We start from the raw sequence: 21,379 nt of genomic DNA on the forward strand, positions 1-21,379 counted from the left end.
TGGGAGTCGTCATAAGACAAATCTGAGCGTGCGTGTGTACATGGGGCTGTAGCAGCTCATTTGCATGTTCTTGGGTAAAAAAAAAAAAGGTCAAGAATTTAAAAAATGCTCTAAAGGGTACTCAGTGAAAATAAGTACAATGCCCCAAACCAGCCTTGTATTTTTTCTGCTGTCCTTTGCATCTTGGTGGGAGGCCTTGGAGCCCTCCCTTTCCCAAGCCTGCTGCCTTACCCCCAAAGCTGATGGAGCCACCCCTGGCTTTCCAGCTGAACCTGCAGGTGAGGGCCCCAAAGAGCCCAAAAGAGCCACTCTTTAAATTGGTAAATTGGCTGTTTATGAACAAGCAGCAATGCCTCAGGGCAGAAATTTTGTCTTCCCCATTTGAAGCCAATGCACAGGAGCAGCATTCAGGCTGCTAAAAAATGTCAGGCCTTTAAAAGACAGGCAACTCTTCCAATTGGAAGCCGGAAATAATATTGCAGTTGTTTTATTTGATCTTATCCTCTAAGCTATTTGAGTAACAAAGTCAAAAGTAACATGAATAAAATCTCTCCTGAGAGTCCATTCAATGGCCCGCAAACTTGATAGGTATAAGGATTTGAGTCACATGGACTTCCTTTGCCAGAAGACTGTAAGGACCATTGATTTTTTTAAAAGGAGAACTGTAGGATGGGTTTATGATAAAATCCCATAATATTTACACAAAAGACTTTAGAACATAAAAAAGCAAGATAAATTTCAGGTGGGAGTATGGAATTGGAGGGGACAGTTAAACTTGCCTCCGCAATTTGTGGAAATCAAACATAAAAGTAGTTATTCTGCTGCTTAAGATCCAGATGGAGAAATTAATGGTAAACATTAGCAACTGGCTCATCTACTTTCACTGCTCAAAATGTCTGATCCTGCGAACAGTACTCAGAATAGATTTACAGTGAGTCGAGTTTATTAAGGAAAAAATCCTTTTTACACGGGTGAAATCAATAGTGAAGCAGCTGCAGTAACCAGGTTCTGTTAAGCGCGGTGGAGCTGGCAGAGGGGAGCTCACAGCACAACTCTGCCTCGCACCCAGCAATGCTTGCAAGAGCCTGCAGGCTGTTCTAGCTTCTGGCAATTGAATATCATGAACCACGTACAATATCAGGGGTAGCTAAAAACGTCATATTCTTGGTCTTATTTCCTAGCCTCCACAGGGAGAGTGTATAAGGAAGGCAAATCTGTTCCTTTTGTGAAAATCTCTTCCAAATAGGACCAACAACCCCTCTTCCTCCCCTTTTTTTTAAACTTAGGCTAATATGATACAAAGAAAAGGAAGACTGGGAATAAAACCTTTTTAATGCATGAATTTTAAAGATCCAGATTGTTTCTTTAGTAAAAAAGAAGATTAAAAAACTTTGGAACCTCATGTCTTAATGAATGTGAAAGGCCAAGAGTCAAATTGTGTTCTTAACTAAATTGGGACAGCTTTATTCATTTGACTGGGGCTCCACTGAAGGCAAAACTTCTCATATCCTGATTTCTGACCGAAAGCAATTCGTTAGACAGTTGTCATTATCCGATACTAAAAATGAGCCCAGTGTTTACTAGCGCAATGTACACAGGAATTTCCAATGGGAAGAGGAAACCAGAAGAGCAAGAAAAAGATGGAGATGAGGTAGATAGGTCTTTAGTAGCTACCCTCATTGTGGAAGATGTAAAACCAAATCATTGGAGCACAAAAGCAACCACATTCTATTGTCAGCCCTGCAGCTAAGGGAAATGAAGGCAAAGGAGGATAGTCTTACAGCTCTGGTCAGGGTACAAGTTGCCCATGCTTTGGATATATTCATATTTCTGAGCACTGTCATCACAAATGCCTTTTCATGCAAATAGTTCTGGGTTAGTTAGTGATTCTTCTTTAATTAGGGCATGATTTTCTCATGCATTGCTCAAGGAAAAAGCTCCTAAAACTCTTGAGGAGTTTTAGCTGATCACAACGTACAGGGTTGGGCTGTTAATGAGCATGATGTTGCATTTCCTCCCTCCAATAATAAAATCAATGTTTCCCCCCCCAACTTGTGTTCTGCTGTTGATTTTTCTAGGCTTTGAGCACTAGCAGAGCTGATAGCTTCTGATGGAAGCAGCGGGGCATCAGCAGTAAGGAAAATCAGGCCACTGTGATTAATAAACCATCCAGTTTAAATCTCCACAGTGTGGCTGTCGGTCGAGCCTGCTGCGTGTAGGCCTGTCTGAAGCAGAGCAGAGGCACCTCAGCTGGGGCAGGCTGCTCCACCGAGGCATCGCTCTCACAGGGGCAAGGTGCCACAGGTGCTGCATTTTGTCATGGGGATCACAGTACCTTTCCAGGGTGGCCAGCAGAAAAAAAAAAAAGAACCAACCATAACCCCCCAAAAAGGAAATATAGCTTCATTTCCTTTCATTTCAGTCCACTTGGGCTGTTGAGGGAACACTCCTGCCCTGAGGGGATGCACCTCAGCGCAGGATGAAGGGAAAGCGCTCTTTGCTCTGACCCACACAGACACTGGCCACCAGGCAGTAATAGCAAATGATCTAGCAAACCTTTTTTTTTCAGAACAGAGAAAAGAAACTAGGGCAAATCCATCTTCCCTCCCTGCCCCTCCCCCCTGATGACAACTATCTATGCCTCTTCAGTGGTCCCCCAAATCTCATCTCAGGTGACCCTAGTGAGCTAATCACCTTTTCTCTCACCATTAGCCACAGAAGAGAATAATCCATCCTGTGACCCATCCCTCTAGGCTCCTATAATGCTTAGGTTGTTGGGAAGGAGATTTAATTCCACCCTCCTAATGAGGAGGATTATAGAGTTAGGTGAAGCAATTAGACCTGGTTTGCTATTTGCAACACATTTACTTCTTCCCTTCCCAGCTAAAAAGCAGGATGGGAAAGCAAAACTCCTGCACGTCATTTCAAGCAGTCTTTTTACCAGCCTATCGTCAGCAGCTGCGCTGAAAACATTTGCCCTTCCCTGTTCCCTGTTGCTCTTCTTTTTTGGCTGGGTGTTTTTTGGTCCAGATCACTTTCCCAAACTGATTCATCACAAAGATTCACCAACAGCTGTAGTGCCATGCCCAGAGAGGCAGCAGGAGGTGAGGGGCTGCTTCAGCTGACACCCCCTTCCAATGGGCTGCTCAGGAAACCCTCAGCTTGGGGCACAGCTCCCCCCATGTGATGCGCCTGTCCCCGAGGAGCTGATAATTAGGATGGGCTCTCTAAATCCCATAATAAGCAGCAGAGATAAGCGCAATGGTGAATGGGAATGCCCAAAGGGTGTTGGGAACCTTCAGGCTTTCAGAAATACAATCTGTTTTGTGGTCTGTTGGAGGGAGGTGATGGTGTGCTCTGCAGCTCTATTTGTGTATCTGTGCTTAATGTTTGGGTAAGCACCCTGCAGAACTCTATATTTTTGTGGGAAGAAGAACTTTAAGTCTTAATTATTTTTCCAGTCTTATCTTTCAGACTTTCACAATGCAGAACTAGTAAGTGAGCTGAATTTCAGAGGAGGTAAAACACTGATTTTAAGGGTAATGGCCCTGAAACTGCTGATTCCTTTAGCAAGTAAGACAGAGGTGAAAAATAAGCAGGTCAAAACCAGATCAATAATGTGCCTATCCAAGAGAATGGGTACAACATTTATATATCTGATTGAAATTTATTAGGAAACTCAAGTTTTATTATATTTTTTAAAATTATAAGCACATTAAGGTTTACAGATACTTGAAACAGGAGAAGTGTGCTAATCTAATAAGAAGTGCCATGAGCTTTTTAATGTTCATGCAAACATGCTTGAGGATTTCTCATGCAAACAAGTCTGCCCACAGGAAACTACTGGATGCTTCTGGATATATTTGTGGGATATGAGCAAGAGGTTCAAAGGAGCCCAGATACTTAAATTGGAGACAAATAAGTTAACTCCCTAACAATTATATCTTTGTAATTTTAATATAACTATGCAGCTACAAATTGTTTCCGAATTTTTTGTTTTGAATTTATCCAGGATGCCAAGCCTTGAAGAGAAGGTAGGGCAAATATAAAAGGACAAAGCAATTTCATAATGAAAAAGAGTTTCTTGGAGTTTTGTAATGGCAAGAATTTTAATATTAATTTCAAAGGTGAGCTTGTGAGCTTATTGGCGACTCCCATTTAAGATATCATGAGTGACATATGTAAAGTCATGTGTGCTGCTTTGAGCATTGGACTAAACTCACACAGTTGACTGCATTCACCAAAATCAAAATGTGTAGGGGTAAGGATTGGTGCATTTAGAGCTATCCTCAGGGAAAAGTGGATGAAACCACCAGAGGCGATGCTCGTTTCTGAAGCCATGAAGCAAATGAACAGTTAATAGATTTTCATTTGCTATGTAAGTGAAATGTAACTGCCAGTGTATCAGTTGCAATCATGCCAGCAGGTGTTTAATTGCTTATGCATATTTGAAACCCAGTTGCTTCATTAGGGAAGTTTTACTTCACCACTGAGACTGCTGAGTAAATAGCAAGTGTCCCCAGAAGCCAGCAAAAATTTGAATAGCTGCCAAGAGTAACTCACCAATTTCCAAAAAATAAAGGAGTAAATGTTAGTCTTGATAGGAGATTGCAGGAGGAAGGCTGGCAACAGATACAACATTATGTTACAGGTTAGTTGCAAAACTGTGCACCATCTATTTTATTTGGTTTCTTCCTTTCTTTTCAAACTGTAACAAGTACAGCATTAAAAGTCTGGACTTAGCGTCAGGTACTGCTATTGGCTGCCTGTACATTCTCAGCAGAAAAGGGTTCCAGTCTGGTAGAAGCTTTGATGAGCTACTTGCAAAATGCATAAAAATTAAGCTCAAAAGCATTTGCTAGGATGCATTGGCTACTTACAGAAGGGTCATTGGTGCCAAAGACGTCTCGCACATCCCGGACTGTGTGCTTGTTCTTCTTCCTCAGGGTCTGAGTGTAGGTGTTGTACCTCTTCTGTACGGCAGCAGCTTGAGTTCGGGTCAGAGTGGACAGCAGGGCTTGGCCATCCTCCTCTTCAGCTCCAGAGATCAATGTAGATAAACCTACATCTTGCAGCCATTCTGCCTCCAGCTCCCCTTCTGTGGAGGAAGAAAGTGTGTTACCAGGCCTGGCAGGGGAGGGAGAGGGGGCTGAAGGAAGGGACGTGGCACGGTGGACCGCTGCCTTAGCCTTTACCTCAAGAAGGCTCCAATTCCAATGTTTCTTAGGCCACAAGTGTAAGTTAATTTAGTTTTGTCAACATACTGTCAACTTTCAGTTTGGCCGACTTTGCACAGGAGAGGCTTAGGAGAAGAACAGAAGAGGTATTTTTAACCTCTGCATCAACACACTTGGGTGAAAAAGGCAGTAGGGTGCCTAGCCTGACACAGCAAGGGTGCTAAAAACTAACCCCTCATTCAAGAGCATAAATCCCCTCAGATACCATTTATGCCACATTGTACCAGATGAAGCCATTTGGCAGGTGGAAATTAAATTGGTATTCCGATTAAAGTAAGCAAAAATACTGAAGTGGTGTATACAATAGAATAATGTATTTGCACACTAAGGATGAGATTTGAGATGCCAGAGAGTCCAATGGTAATCAGACACCTAGTGAAGATGCCACACTGAGGGAAGCGTCCACCTAATCCAATAGCTCGTTTTGGACAAGATGGTCAAGTGCCAGAGCCGCTCACTAAAGAGCAAAGTCAGGTAGGGGTGGAAGATGCAGAAATAGCTATGCTTGCATGCTAGGTATCATCCTGATTTCTAATAATTAAAGATTGGCTAGCACGCTATACCTAGGGTTTCTTGATGTCCTGATTAATGACTAATACCTTCTTGAATCCTGTTCAAAAGCTGTTTCTTAAATGTTTCAATACGGCAACTGGTTCCATAGGTAGATTATGCACCATGTGAAAAAGTATTTTCTTTCCTCAGATTTCAGCTTGCTACCTAGCCATTAAATGAATATCCCCAGTCACTGTAGGATAGGGAGAAGCTCCCAATCTACCTCTTCTAAATCATTTAGTAATTTTAAATTTTGCTGTCACTGCCTTTTTATTTGTCTGCTTTTTAAAATACAGAGTCACAGTCTTTTAAAATCTCTCTTCACATAGAAGATTTTGAGGGCTTTCATTTTACTTTTGTCTGTGAACTACCCTAGCTCAGCAATAAGCTTTTAAGACAAGACAATAATTGCATTCCAGTTTTGACTGAAGAGCAGGTATTACAAATAAACACGTCAAAGAGGAAATGGATTAATTTGCAGCGTGTTCTATAAAACAACTAGTCAATGCGCTTATTGTTCTTGTCCCAGCACTGGTCTTAATGACAGGTTGGTATTTCCACTGTCTCTTTATTGCCTCTTCTTGACACCAGAATGCAGGCAGATTGATAGGTACCGGTTTGCTGCACTTTGGCAGTTAGATACACAAAAAAGAAAATTACAGGGCTGGACCGTAGGGACAAGTGAAAGCATCTTACACATGTGCCTTCACTGACTTCATTGTTACCTGCCTTGCCTCTTTACAAAGCTCTAAAAAAATATCGGCTTCTAAAACCCCTGCTCTGTATTAGATGGGATGTGACCAGCCCTGTATCCCATGATACAGCTTGTCTCTGCTCTGGTCCTTTCTGTATCCACAGATAGGATCACAGCCTGTTCCTTGCCCTCCTTGAACCAATGGTTCTTCTGCCATCCTCACTATTCTTTCTAACAAGGTGTCTTTTCATTTCCTTGTGCCGCTCTTCTAGCCACATCCATTCGTGTTCCAGTTTCTTAATTATATTCATTTTGGCTTTTGTCCTGACATATTCTTTCCAAGAATGTAGTTTTTAATCAAACTTGGCTTTCATGACGCTATGAAAAATAGTAAAGCAGACATGAAATTGTGCCTACTTACCAGCCACCCCTATGATTTGTTTTCTCTGGCTTTTGGCCTTTTCCGGTTCTAACCACTCACAAACAATAGACTAAGAAATAACAACAACCAGAGGAGTAAAACTATTAAAGAGAAGGAATTTCTGCATAAAAAACCCTTAAAATTTTATGACACATAGGTTTAAATAAGGGCTAAAAGAAAACCATGTTGTTTTATGAAATATTTTTATGGTGGTAGGTACTTACACAGCAGGGTCTTGATACTGTGTTTGATTCTGCTCCACCAGAAGACAAACAGATAATCAAGAAGGTTCCCTCTGGTTGGTAATTCTCCTTTTCTCATAGAGATTATTAGGAAAGAGTTGTACCTTTCTTTGAATTTCAGATATAACCTCAAATAACTTGCAGCATCCCCGCCCTGTAACACTAAGTGTTAAAGCAGTTCTGCACATCACTGCCATCTTGAATACCCCATGACTTCCTCTTCCCCTGCATTTTTATCCCATATCACTTGTTATGATCTTCTGTTCTTTCTTGACAGTAGTTACTAATGTCAACAGAGTAAGTGTGCTGATGTCTTCCCCTTGCACATGTTGTCTGGCAAAAAAACCCTTTGTGGTTTTGACAATATCAGTGGTGCCTGGATACTATCACCCTTTGGCTTCCTTCTTAAGGATTCTGCATCTCTTCCTCTCAAAGACGTCTCAAAAGGGTGACAAATATTTGTTTTTATTTTGCCCTGAGGACTTCCACATTGATTTTCAGTGTTTAGATCCTCAGCAAGGAGTATTATCCTATTAAGAGCTTAATAGAACTCACTATTATTTCCAAGATTTATAAACCCAGACTGAATATATTCCTTAAGTTAATAACTAGAACAAGCACTGCCTGGTTGTGTGTGGGTGTACGCAATAGATATGTGTTTAAAACAACAGTACGAAGGTAAACAAAGTGTGGAGATGTATTGCATTTTATCTTGCAGTCTCATTTTGAATTCAGGACAGAGGAGAAAAAAATCAATACAATGTAATGAGGTGTAATCAGACAAAGGGCAACATGGAACTGCAGCAGAATTTGCACTGTTGTGAAGGTTTAGCTCAGCAGTGATGAAACTGATGGAAAAGTTTCTGAAAACATGGAAAATGGACTACTGTATTGCCTTTTCCTGCTAACTTAACCGGCTTGGTAACTCACAGGTATTGTGACATTCCCCTGACAGTGCAGACAAGTCAGGGACACCCGGTTCATGCTGACAATTGCATGAAGGAGACACCGAGAGTTTCACAACCTCTTTCTGGAGTGTCCAAGCTACAGAGCATGATCAGACAGGAATTTTCCCAGTAAAGTCAAACTGATTGAGGCAGATTGCTTTTCTGCCTTCCCATAACAATAGCCATAATATTTCAGTGTTACACCTTGATTTACTTTTATTTGAGACCACAGGACAGCACAAAGAAGTGAAGTTTGGATTTAAGCTGCCAGACCATAACCCTCATAGCAGACTGAGACTTCTGGTGAATGGAGGTCATCTTCTTTTGCTTCCAGGAGAGCCCTACCTGGAACTAGTGAGCGGGAGGTGTTCCCCATGGAAACAGTACATGGTTGGAGCTAGATACCTCTGTTTGGGATACTTATAATGACTGGTTACATATTTGGTTGCTTAATAAAGTAGCAGCCTTTCCCCCTTTTCACCCTTCTTCCTGGTAGCAGAATTAATGGCATCCCATTGCACGTCAAGGTAAGAAAAATACATTGTCACTCGTGTTAATAATTGTATGGAAAGAACACACCATTGTTTCAAAATCTGTCCCTAGATCAGTAGTTACCAGACTAGTGGCCATGATCCACAACAGGGTTGCAGCAGTTATCAGTGGGTCATAACCTCAAAAGAAATTTGGTTTCATCCTATAGTAACACCTGATATTTTGTGTTGCACAATATGATGCATTTGTAAGTCAAGTCATAACTGGAAAAACATTAAGAACTGCTGTTCTAGATGTTATCAAATCATCTCACATAAAGCTGCATTGCAACAAGCTAGTGCAGACTGTTACATGTTTTTCCAAATACATTATGAAAAAGGAGAGGGGGAAATGTTAAGGTAACAGAATGAGGTAGTAGTACCTTCAGCGCAATTTATATGTGATGAACAAATTTTGACAAGTGGGGAGTCTGAATGTTGTAGGCATCCATATTTTCAGATGTATATCTCTAATCTCTCCTTGAATTATATCTAAATTGGGCAATCTCAGAAAAACAGGCAGTTTTCAAATTTCTGATAACAGCAAACAATACCTCACTAAAAACTGCTTTGAGACTTTCATAACTTCTGCATTGTATCCTACCAAAAGCCAGAAAGTTGAAAATTCCAGTACACTGAATTAACTTTTTGGTCCTTTTATGTGTTTTGTTTTATTTTATTTAAAGCTGGAGATGAAGTTTTCATTTAGTGCCTCTCTTTCCTGAATTACACCATATCTGTCCTCCTGAAGTACAAAAAATTGGTGCAGAAAAACCTACTTCAGAAGACAATTACCAGCCCCAGTGCGCAAACCACATTGAATAATTGTTTCTTTCCAGTGATCTCTCATACATTGACTGGGACATTCAGAAGTAGAGCTACAATGATCACAGACCCAGCCTAGCACTTTGGCTCATACTGGATGATAGTAGGAAGGAGACCGGGGCATCACCAAGGAGACAAGGCAAAGCCAAGATGTAAGGAAGAAGTGGTGTTCTTGTGCTCACCGTCAGCAGGTTTGAACTCCAAGAGCGTGGCTTCTTCAGATCCATCTTCGCTGCTCTCCTTGATGCTCTCCACTTCGCACCAGAAGTCCTCCATGGAGGTACTGTCCATGGAGGCCTGTGAGCTGGAGCGACTGAATGCAGGAGAAGGTGCCGACTCGTTGGAAAGCATCCTGTTAATTCTTCGACAACGAGGGAGAGACTTTCTGAAAAGAAACAGAGAGGAAAACAAAAATACTCTATCTTTCTCTCATGCTAATTTGTACCATGCAGGCAAAGCATACAACTAGGGCTTCAACTGTGACCGTACCAGGGAGCAGGGAACAAGATGTTGGAGGCAAAGTGCACAGTTCTGGTGGTCTTCGTGATCTCTGTTACTCATAACAGTTATGGCTGGAAATTTATTTTGTGTCTAATAATTTATCTCTTTAATATCCTTTAGTGTTTTACACCATACAGGGGGACTCAGGAGATGCAATTTCTATTTCTAACACTGATACCCATCTAATGAGATGTTGGAAAAGTATTTTAACTTCTTTGCATCTCAGTTTCTCTTTCTGTCTGTTCCTGTTTTGCTTACTGGCTGAAATGCTTCAGTGCAAACTTCTTTGGGGAAAAATAATCAGACTTGGGAACCCTGAAATATTTTACAAACTCATCTTGGCTCCAGAAAAAAATTAAAGACTTGAAATATTTTAATTCAGAAGAATAATTACCTTTTATTTGAAAACCCTTTCAAACATAATCCATTTTTAAAATGAAATTAAAATAAATGAAATCTTAACAAAATTTGTCTTTGAAATGAAATAGTATGTTTTAGGCCAAACAGAAGGTTTTGATCACAGGTTCAAAAAAATTATGATTCACTAAAAATCAAATTTCAAGTTACAATTCAATACAGTGATGGAATCAAAACAAAGAAATTTGTTCCTTAGTCCTTTGTTCTTGTCTTTTCCCACTGTAAATTCTTGCAGCTGAAGACAGTTACACAAGTTCATACAAAATCTTATAAAATACCCACCACAAAAGTCTTGTCTGACTTTGCTTTTTCACATTATTATGATTGCAATACTATAAGCAGCTTTTGTAAGTGTAATTACAGTAGTTACAGTAAACAGTAATAACAACTGCAACGATATTTGTCCGAAGGAGTCAGGAGGTAATGTAATTATGGCAGAGAGCTGGACTACAGGAATTAATGGAAAATTCTGTCATAAGGCCTTCTGGCCTTCACTTATCTGAATTAATTCAAATGCCGTTTCCCTTTCTCTTCTTTTTCTTTATGGCACCATCCTGCCAACAGGCCTTTGTTTAAAACCACAGGCATCACTTTTACTCCACTAAAAGGAAAAAGATACTTCCTTTTCAGTATTTCCCTCCTTGTCAAAATTTTCATAACGGATGTATAAACAAGATATTACTTCATAAAGCCGACTGGACGTGCTTTTCCCCCTTTGTGCTGCTGCCTCTGCTGCATCCCCCCTCGTCAGCGAAGGGCTGGCTGCTTCCCCGAGGCTCCCGGAGCCTCCTCGCGTGGTCTGGGCGGTCCCAGGCAATTCCTTCTGGGTTGGGTCTGAGCCCCAGGTTGGGGAGCCGCGGCGGAAACTGTGAAGCACAACAAATCCAGCTGTGGACGTTATCAGTGTTTCAAAAAGGCAAAGCTCAGGCCTTTGCTCCTTTTTGAACACAGGGAGGTGTCGAATGGACGATTCAGGTGCCAAACCTGCCCATGCGCTCTTGGTCAGCTGCCGCGAAGAAAAGCTTTCTGATGGGCGACATTATTTCAGCAGAAGAAAATGTACTGTGGTGCTGTGGAGACACATGTCCTCCAGGAAGAGAAGTGCTATCTTTGGTGTTTCTATCCTTTTTTTTTCCTCATAAACACCAAATGTTTGTTTGCTTTTAAATGTGGCGCTGAAACTGTTATTGTTTTAGTTAGAACAAACCACAGTCACCGAATCTGAGAAGAATTTGTGACACAAGTGTGGTTAAAGCTATTTGAGTGCTTTCCACGTAGTTCTCCCTCTGGGGAGATGTGAGTGTTTCAGTCATCTTTTGTTTGCAAAGCCTCAGAAGACCGGCGTACCTGATAAATCATAATTACTGCAATTATATATCTGGACGTGTGGGCCTCTGATTTTTTGTGGATTCACCTATCACTCTTCCCTGCAGCAGCAAGGAAGAAAAAAAAAAAAAAAAACAAGTCTCACAGGACTTAAGTATAATGATATAATACTGAACCAGGCATCCCCGAGCAGAGTTTTTAATGAGCAGAAGCAGAACCCCTGAGAAGCAACCAGAAAACCCCACCTCTTCAGCTGGGACCTGGTGGGGAAACGGCTCCCGCCAGCCCATTGCTTACTGCTGTGAAAAGCTGCGCTCTTTTGTTTGAAAGGTGATAGCGAACACAAATAAGGAAAAAGGCAAAACTTCCTGGCACTCTACCGGCATCTGGGGCCCCTTTTTGCCGGGTGCTGTAGAAGCCAAGGTGTCCGGCGTGCGGTGGGTGCCCATCATCCGGCCGCAGCCTGGCCCCCCCCGGCCTCCTATTGAGCTCGGGGCTCTGCCTGAGACCCCCACGCTGCTGCCCACTGAGCAATTTATATCCCTGTTTACTATAAAGCTTTGTGAAAAATGAATCCCTACATCTGCTATAGAGCACAGCCCAGAGCTCCCACACCAGCAATCATCGGAAGAAATGCTCTCGCCGGCCTGGAATCAAACACGTGCTGGGATGAGAAGAGGGCTTTTTCCCTGATAACATCACTGGCTCCCATCATTTAGTCATGGTCAGGGAATTTAAACATTTCCTGCCCTCCCAGTGTGAATCTTGACCACGACCCTTGTGCTCTTCACGCACCACACCAGACCGATCCCTGGGCTTTGACTCCATCAGCACTTCAGCTAGCTCAAATCAAGGCTTTTTATTTCACCATATTAGGAAGAAAGAGGCTTGGCGGGTTGTTTCTTTTCTCCCCACAGTGAGTATGCTATTTTGTAATATTACCATACCAAAAAGCTAAATGCAAAACAGACCATGTAGCATGGCAACAACTGCTGTGACAACCAGCTTTACCAAATACGTTTAAGGTTCCGCGGTAATTAACGTGCATTTACAACAATATTAAAAGTACAGAGCTTATTTGGAAAATCAGCTGAACAAAGTCTCCTGAGAACCTCATATCTGAGGCTTGTTATCTCAGCCCGGATTAAATCAAGCTGTGTAAAATTCCTGTAACAAGAAAGGTTAGGCAGAGGTGCTTTATCCTTATTGGTAAATAGCTGAAGCTTGCTTCCAGGTGGTCTGGTACAAACCTTCTGCAATTATTCTGAGTCTGCCTATTAACAGCCTACATGTTTGGAAAGACCTCCAGCTGCTGTTTTGACCCATATACCTGTGGCTTTTGTCCTGGAGGAAGTGGTCTTGCTTTTATGTGATAATGGCAGTTGTCTCCATTTCCTCCAGCCAAAGCTGCTCAAAGCAGTTTCAGGGAAAAAACAACAACAAAAAAAAGCAAAGCATATTCTTCACCGCTTTTAATTCATTCTTGAAGGACACTGAATGAGCACTGACTCAGCAAACTGCCTGCCTGTCTCAGAAACAGCAGAACAAGCCCAGGTTGCCTGTCACCTGGGAACTCTCCTAGCAGAAAACCTATGTTCTGGATACATTTTTCACCCTCATCACTTTCTGGCTTGTTTGCTCTTCTTCTCCGTGTCTATAGAGAAGTTTACAAGGATAACATGTTTTCACTAAGCCAAATCTGTTGTTCTTACAGAAAATATGAAAACCAATCTTGTTAGGTAAGTAGCAATTTAGAAGCTCATGCTCAGTTTCATTTGCTCCCTCACACACATAGGCAGTGGTGAGCTAATCTGAAAGGCTGACTAAATTAAACACAGGAGGGATCTCAGATTCTGGCTTCCTAGATGGAAAATGCTGGGAGAGAAGGACGAACCTTAAAGCACCAAGCAAAAATTACAGTGACTCTACTGAATGAGCTGAAATTGGTTTCAGGGTGGAATTTAAAAAAAAAAAAAAAAAAAAAAGCCAAACAGACACAACCCCAAACCCTTGAAAAAGGAAAGAAGAAGAAAGAAGGGAAAAGTGTACTACAACAGGCAATATTATGAAAGAACTCATCTATTACTGGATATTAGTCACAGAATAAAGGGTTAAAGAGTGCCAGTAAGGAGAAATATGATATCATGTAGAAATCTTTCTGTGGAAAGATTTTTGCAAAGAAGCAGGGTATTTCCATGGGGCACAAGGAGGCTGATTCAACTGTGTGTGACTGGTTTTGCCCTGGTGTATGTTTATAATGCTGATGAAATGCAATAGCAAACCAGGCCCACTGAACCTATATTTTATATTCTGTATATCATGCAGAAGTGTGCTGTTCAGGGTCTGACAGCACACATCGATTTCAGGATAGCCAAGCTAAATCCAATAAGCAATTCTTATCCTATCCCCAAAGAGGTTTGTTAAACTACACAAAGAGCTGGTTCAGTGACGCCTAATGATTGCTTACAGGCTGACTAATGATAAAACCAGGCTTGTGTTTTCAGTTTAATTAAGTAATGGGTGGTAAAGAATCCATAAAACAAATGGGAGCAATAAAGCCACCTTGTAGTTAAAACCAGCATTTAATCCTTGTTTACACAGAGAGACAGTGCATCATCATACTTCATTTCATTCAGTGGGTCGTGAACCTGCTTCACCACAATTAGTCACATTTATAGGAACGGGGAAGATGAAGGAAGCAAATTCTCCTGGTCATTTTAGGACTAAGATCCACTTTTTCACATTGCAATCATTCTATCAGGGTAAGCCACTTAATGCAATGAAGTCAGCAGTGCCTGAAGAACACAACAGTGGCAGAGTACAGCGTTGTTTCCTGTATCCAGATCTTTCTATCCTTCAGTTTATCATAACAATTTGCCAACTTCTGACAAAAAATAATTACCCTCTCTCTGCTCAGCTCTTCCCAAATGTAAAAAACGGGATGGTAGCTTGCATTGGTAGGGAAACAAAATTTATTCCTCTTTATTAAGAACTATAATTTACTCTGTTCTGAAATGTTAGGAATCAGTCATGTGCCAATATGTCTCTCTTTTTCAATAAAATGTGTACAAATTCCAAGCAAAGGAAGAGTCCAGCAATTGGAAATAGTACCTTTGTGCACAGTTCACAGCACAGTTCACTCTTGCCCCAAATTTCTTGTCTTCTGGTTCCTTCCTGGTGACCCTGTTCCAGCACTGTTTGCTGTCTGCTTGTTTCCTTCTCTCCATGCTTGGTGGCTTCTGCCCACAGAGAGGGGCATATCTCAGGCAATATCCCCCCAAGTCTGAAAACTTCTGTTTCTGACTATCTTGCAGATGTTAGGCAAGTTGTAGGCAGTGGATCCTAAAGTTTTCCCTTTCTTTCTCCAGCATCTAGCATAGCAAACATCTATCATGCTCACTGATTTCATGGAGGTGTCATCCAGTCTCTCTTGTAATGGTGTTTGAGTGAGAAGCAGAATAGGATTTTATTTCATTAATAATTTTCTCATCCTGCTGCCTAGCAGAACTCCAAAATCAAATTAATCTGATTGCTCTTTGTTACAAAGAAGGTTTTGAAAATAAGCTGAGTTATCACATTACTGTATTGTCTAGACTTGAAAACACAGGAATTCAGTACTTTGCATGTCTTTGTATTCTACAAAACTATCTACAAAATATGCTTCTGTCATCTATTAATTTCATTTCTAAAGATGCTTTTCTGTCTCCACAAACATTTTTTTAGACCGAAATGACTTGTTTAATGAGTCTTAATATTTAAGAAGTTAAAAGAGAAAAGACTGATAAGATTTAAAGGACTTGGAGAGTTTCATTTATTTATTTATTCATAACTCGTCTGCAATTCATCAAGGTAGTAACAGGATTTAGGAAATTCAGCTGTAGAGTTTGCGTGCCAGTGTTACCTGGCAGCATTTACAAATGTGTTTCACCTTGGGTTCTTCAGCTCTCTCTTACGCGACTTTTTCATAAGTGGTACGGAAGTCCCCCATCTGTAACAAGGGCCACATTGTGACTGCCCTGCGGCTGAGCATGGAGACTGCAGAAGAATCTCTCTCTGTTTGTGCGTTTCAGTGTGAGGGCTCTCACAATCAGACCCTTTGAGCTAGGAGAGTGCAGGGAATATACTCTCTAGGTATTGCCTGCTGGCAACGATGACCTTTGGGAACATGACCCAGACCTCTCCTCCACAATGGCAATCACATCACTTCAACGCTGGCCTGATGCGACAGAGACAGTGCACTACATGGTTTCAATGCATCTGTCAAAATCTGAAAGGGACTCTATTTTGTCTTCATTCTCCTAACAAGGCTGTTCCTAAAGGGCAGCAGGGATTCCCAAATGATTACCACTGACAAGAGTACGTTCTGTTAACCATTTTTTTTTCAAGGGAATTGGAAAAGGATTCTTTTCATATATATTAAGAGGCAGCAGGATAAGCTAATTTTGAATGCTGAAGACTTAAGGACATGAGCAGATCACGGCAGAGTATGTTAGATGTAATTTTCAATGAGTATGGGCAAGATAAGAATCATTTGGACATGGCCTACAGCAGGCAAAAACTGGTTGTGAGCAGCCAGTTTAAACATCTTAAACATTTCCAACACATTTTTGTTGTTAGAGGTGACAAATTCTTTTGTTGTGTTGGTGCTTGCTTAAGTCCAATTGCTTTTCTGTGAAACAGATCCAGGTATCTAGGGCAGACCAAAGTTTTCCAGGAAGAAACATAGGCACGTGGGCCATGTACTGTGGGCTTAGGAAATCCCGTGCTTCCAGGAAATGTTTCATCTGTTGTGCATGTACAGTACAAGTGATTTGAGTCTGAGCGTTGAACCCAGTGAATCTGACAGTTCACTGTATATATGCCCCAGAGCTCATGAAGGCCTCCAGGAGCACTGGGCTCATTGTACAATTTATCCACTCATGTTGAGTAGATGCCTCCAAAAATTCCAGCCGTCTGGCACTCACCCAGAGAGATCGCTAGGTAGATGAGCACCCTGAAATCCAAGGCAAACCCTTCAAATTCCATCTGAACAGAATTTGAAATCAGGATATATGACAGCCCTGGATATACTACTGTAAGATTACCTGTCCTTGGGATGAATTACTTGGTTAAGCCACACAGTAAGCACGAGGCAGACACTGTAGACACTTTTCGTTCTGCAGCTTCGTGCAAGCAGCTACCTAGTGTCTTACCCAAAGTAGCAAGCAAAGATGAAGCAGTCACATGAATCAAAAGGAGAGGGGGGAGCATTAGTACACTAGATCCTACCTAAAATCTGGTACTGCATGAAGTTTAATGCTGTCCACTTGGCCCCTCCTCAGAGAGCTATCTGTAGTAGTGAGAAAGCTCTCACAAAAGGTGGTGGAAAAGCTGTATTTCTCTTTTTCTTCCTACTGCTCTGGCAGTGTCACTTCGAAGGTAAGCAAGCACTCCCTGGGGATAGCATCATCTCAAGCCAACTACAGTATATCAGGCCACTATGCATGCACATGTGTGCAACTACAAATACCAAGGAGGCTGGGAGAAGGAGGGTAATGTGCAGACTAATCCAGAATCTTCTCTCACAATGAAATTGATAAGCCTTTGCCAACAACTCATACTTAGCTAGACTCATTATTTATAACACAGCAGGATACATTTAAAACTGCAGGAAATGCACAGGTTTGAGAGCTTGGATGAGGCTTAAATCTTTAAAGAAGCAAAGAAGCAAACCAAGTAAAACCCACAGGGGATGTAAACTGGACAGTGTTAAAAGATTTTTGGCTCTAAAATCACAAACTAGATTTTCTAAAGAAAAAGAAATGTTAAAATACTCATCAGGCACGATAAAACACTGAAACATAAGGGGTCAAACTTTCCACAGCTTTCAGTACAGCTGCTAACATTGCCTGCATTTATGTAGCCATTGTGGAAGAATATACACTTATTTTTATTTTAGATCATTCTAAAGGGGCTATCCTTTCAACCAGCATGATTATTATCATCAAGGAACTCACAGTATTTATAGGACTTTCTCTCTCTGAAGCACTTCAAAAGACAAATTCAGTCATTTTAGTTGAATTAAGGTAACAACATAAAGAACTGGACCATACTATCTCCTGGAAGGCATCTAATGCAACTACATACATTGCAAGTGTAAGCTCTTTAAGCTCCTGACATAATCAACGAAAGGAGGCAGGTACTTCTAGAGAGTGAACATGTAAACTAAACAGGAGTGTGAAGTCATGCAACATATCTTTGAAGTCTTCTTTGTGCTTAGCTTTAAGTGAACTCCAGCTGTTACTTTCTCCTTTCCTATAATTAATGCACCCTTTTAAGTACATGTCATCACTCCACCCGTTACATTTTTTTTCAAAGGCTTCAGGACCTAAGCAAACAAGCTGTACTTATTTTCACAAGACATTGGGTTTTCCTTTAAATGTGTTTTTATGTATATGGGAGGCAAAGGTTGAGCTACAAAATATGAATATGTAAACTCTCTAATGTATTCATTTATATTTTAATCATGAATGGTATCGATTACCCTGCAATTCATGAGAAAACATTTTGAACATTGTGCTTAATAGTATCACAAGACTGGACTGAAGTAATGTAAAGCAGCACATTGAACTTTTAAAGCTAAGGAACACACAACTTTTAAAGCTATTGTATTTAAAAAAATAATGCTTCTGTGGTGAAGATACTGTTAAATCTTTCAACAGAGTGAGGAGCAACGTCACATTGTCACTATAAAAATCCTGGATCTGATTCTCAGATAGTTATAAACTGTTACAACCTCACTGGCTTAATTTATCCCTTATGTTTAAATTCAGAACATCCTTCTATGTGGTACTGCTAATCTTGAAGTTATTACAAATCACAAAAATTTCATGAGCAAATGTATTTCTCACCATTTAGATTTTTCTCAGCAGCTCTGGGTTGGCTGTTGGGCAATTCTGAACCCTCAGCTTGTATTTTCCATGGTATATTGTACTTTGTGGCATACTGAATCAGTCAGAAGGAATGAAAAATTTTCTGGAAAATGCTGTAGCCAAATAAAAATCAAGATGTGCGCATAATTCTATTTTTTGCCACTCAAGCACATTGGTAAAGATTGTATGAGTTACTTTGGAAACAGTCCCAAATTTGTTGAATAGACTGTTCTTTTGTTAATGAGGCTGCTTAACAAAGTAATAGATGGAGAATGTACACTGAATAAAGCAATGTAGGTGAATCTTGGAGAGTATCTCAAAGTGCTATGTTCCTAATTTTACCTGAAGAAAAATGATTATGCATCAGTTGTAAACTGATGGAAAGTACATCAATGTGGAAAGTACAGAAAAACAGATATTTTAGCACATTGTCTGTTGATTATTCTTGTCAATGTCCAGAACAGTCTGCAACTTTATTCTGGATGACTTAAGGCAACATGAGACCTCATCTCTACCCTTCCATCCCTCCATCTGCAGCCAACCCTGAACCCTGCTTTTTCCATTTCCCAGAAGGCAAGTGTTGCTGGGCTGGGTGGGAGCCTCGTGTAGAAGTGGAGCAAGCGGGGAAGCTGATACGGGCTCTGTGCAGAGAGGAGGTGATTCCAGTGAGGCACAGGGGGACCTGACAGGGCAAGGGATGGGGATTGCGGCTGATGGGTGTGTTCCCACATGTTTCTCCAACAGCATTTGACTGTCATATCTCCTTATCAGAAGAAGTCACACACCAGCCTCTCTCTCCAACCAGTTCTAAATATTTACAAAAAGCTCGGAGTCAAAGCAACTATGGTACTTTACATTCTAAAAAAAAGAATCTCTACTAAAAAAATCCCAAACAGCTAGGCAATATTAACAGAGGTAAATCCTCTTGCCTCTGCTGAAGCCAATAGAAATTTTGCTAATGTGGTGCTCATTTCACTTTCAAGCTTTAAAAAGCAAGCCATATTAGAATAGATTTTTGACCAACATTTTTGAGGGAAACAATGAACAACTAACTTCTTGCTAATTCACTCATCTTCTTTTTGGTCAAAATTTTAGGGTGTTTCACTCACTTTAAAATTAAATAGCAGTATATTATTTGGTATCCTCTCCCATTCAGGACTTCAATAACTGTACAAGCATAATTATGTAAGCATAAAGCTGAATTTAAAGCAAAAGCCGGTAGAAGACTCCTGTTGGAGATTGGTCTAGAGGATTTTAATTTATAATGTAGGTACAGAAATGTGTTGGCAAGAACCTCTTGAGTTGCCAGATGATACTAGTAGCATTACCAGTACTGTGAAAGGTCATGGTGAGAAGATGGGAGATGTAACTGTAAGAAAGGACAGAGCAGAGCTGAAGATGAAGAACGGAAGCTTAAATTTGATGGAGGCAAACACAGCGGACAGGGAACACCAAGTAGAAGATCACAGGTCTCTAAAGAGCAAACATACCCATTTTTTGAGGAACAAATAGATCACAAAATCAAATTTGTTTTATTATTTTCTCAGGTCTTCAACAGAGGAATAAAGAGGGAAAGGAAAAATCAATGCATGTTCTTATACTTTGGCTATACAATTCCAGTCAATGGGGTATAAAAGGTTTTCTGTGATCTTAAAGTTATTTCTAGGCTTATGCTAAAGAGATAGAGGGAACGTTGTCATGAGAATTGTCAAGGCTACGCCCTAAATATCAAATGGTGTTTTTCTAATTTGTGTTCAAATGTTTGTACTACATGCCTGTGAAAAACATGACCTTTTTATGTCAGGAGCAAAACAAATCAGTGATGCTTCCAAACCACTTGAACTCCAGTGAGAACCCAAAATGTTTGGCCAGATTACACTTCTTTACAATGCCCATAAAAAAAGCAAATAACAGAATAAGAAAAATCACCTTTTAAATGGGAATACTAGTACATGATACACAGCAGCTTTCCAGTTGCCTTCAACTACTTTTTTTTCCTCCTACTTATTTTATTTTATAGGTTTATCTCAAACATTTCATCCATGAGCACTCTGAGGGAAGCTGCAGCATGCCAGGTATTTCAAAGCTAACTTTTCAAATATAGTGCAGCTCCTGAAGCTCTTGGAGCTAGAGAGACCACTAACATTTGCAAAACAAAGTGCCTTTGTCCGCAGTTTCTCAGTGATAAGAGTAATTCTGAATCCTGAAAGCAGCCCTGCTGAAGCCAGCCAAATGACTCTTGTGCATAGGGTTTGGAAGTCTAAATGGCTTAATATTGATGCTGGGGGAGTAAGAGGTAGCTCTTGGAAATCTCTGAGAAAAACGGACTCACATTGGAGGGAAGTCTTCAAGGCTCAGAAGATGTAGAGGGACAACATTATCTTAGCTTCAAGCATCTTAACATAGGCACAAAATGCCCTCCATCATGTTCTCCTGGGAAGCAGAAACCCTAGATGGCCCAGAACCATGCTAGAAAGTTCTACAGTACTTTTTGTAGACGTCATGTGTTACAGGAAGGGATTACTCTTGGCTATTTTGACAGTTACTGGTTTGTTCTGGTTTGTTCTAAGCTGTTCTGGATTTGCACCAGGTCACGTTGGGAGAATGGAAGGAGGACTTTGGATAATTGCCTCTTTAAGCTGTGTTGGGTCCTCCTCAGTTGCAGCTAGGAATCTGAACCCAGATACCAAAACACCATGCTGTGGACAGTAACAAAAGAATCAAGAATTTGGTAACTACTAAAACACCCCCTGTAGCATTTAATTAACTATATGAG

At 40.8% G+C, this 21,379-nt stretch overlaps 1 protein-coding gene across 1 annotated transcript in view; it reads right to left on the reverse strand.

Annotated features, from left to right (window-relative positions):
• The window catches only part of ARHGAP28 (Rho GTPase activating protein 28), a 72,492-nt gene that overhangs the window by 21,479 nt on the left and 29,634 nt on the right, over positions 1-21,379 (reverse strand). Inside the window, exons 2-3 of the mRNA XM_009490722.2 lie at positions 9,631-9,833; positions 4,881-5,098 (exon numbers count right to left, since the gene is read on the reverse strand). Of these exons, the coding sequence (XP_009488997.2) occupies positions 4,881-5,098; positions 9,631-9,833 (421 nt within the window). The remainder of the gene's footprint in view (positions 1-4,880; positions 5,099-9,630; positions 9,834-21,379) is intronic.

This window comes from Pelecanus crispus, chromosome 2 (genome assembly GCF_030463565.1).
Source record: "Pelecanus crispus isolate bPelCri1 chromosome 2, bPelCri1.pri, whole genome shotgun sequence".
In the NCBI taxonomy this organism is placed as follows: domain Eukaryota; kingdom Metazoa; phylum Chordata; class Aves; order Pelecaniformes; family Pelecanidae; genus Pelecanus; species Pelecanus crispus.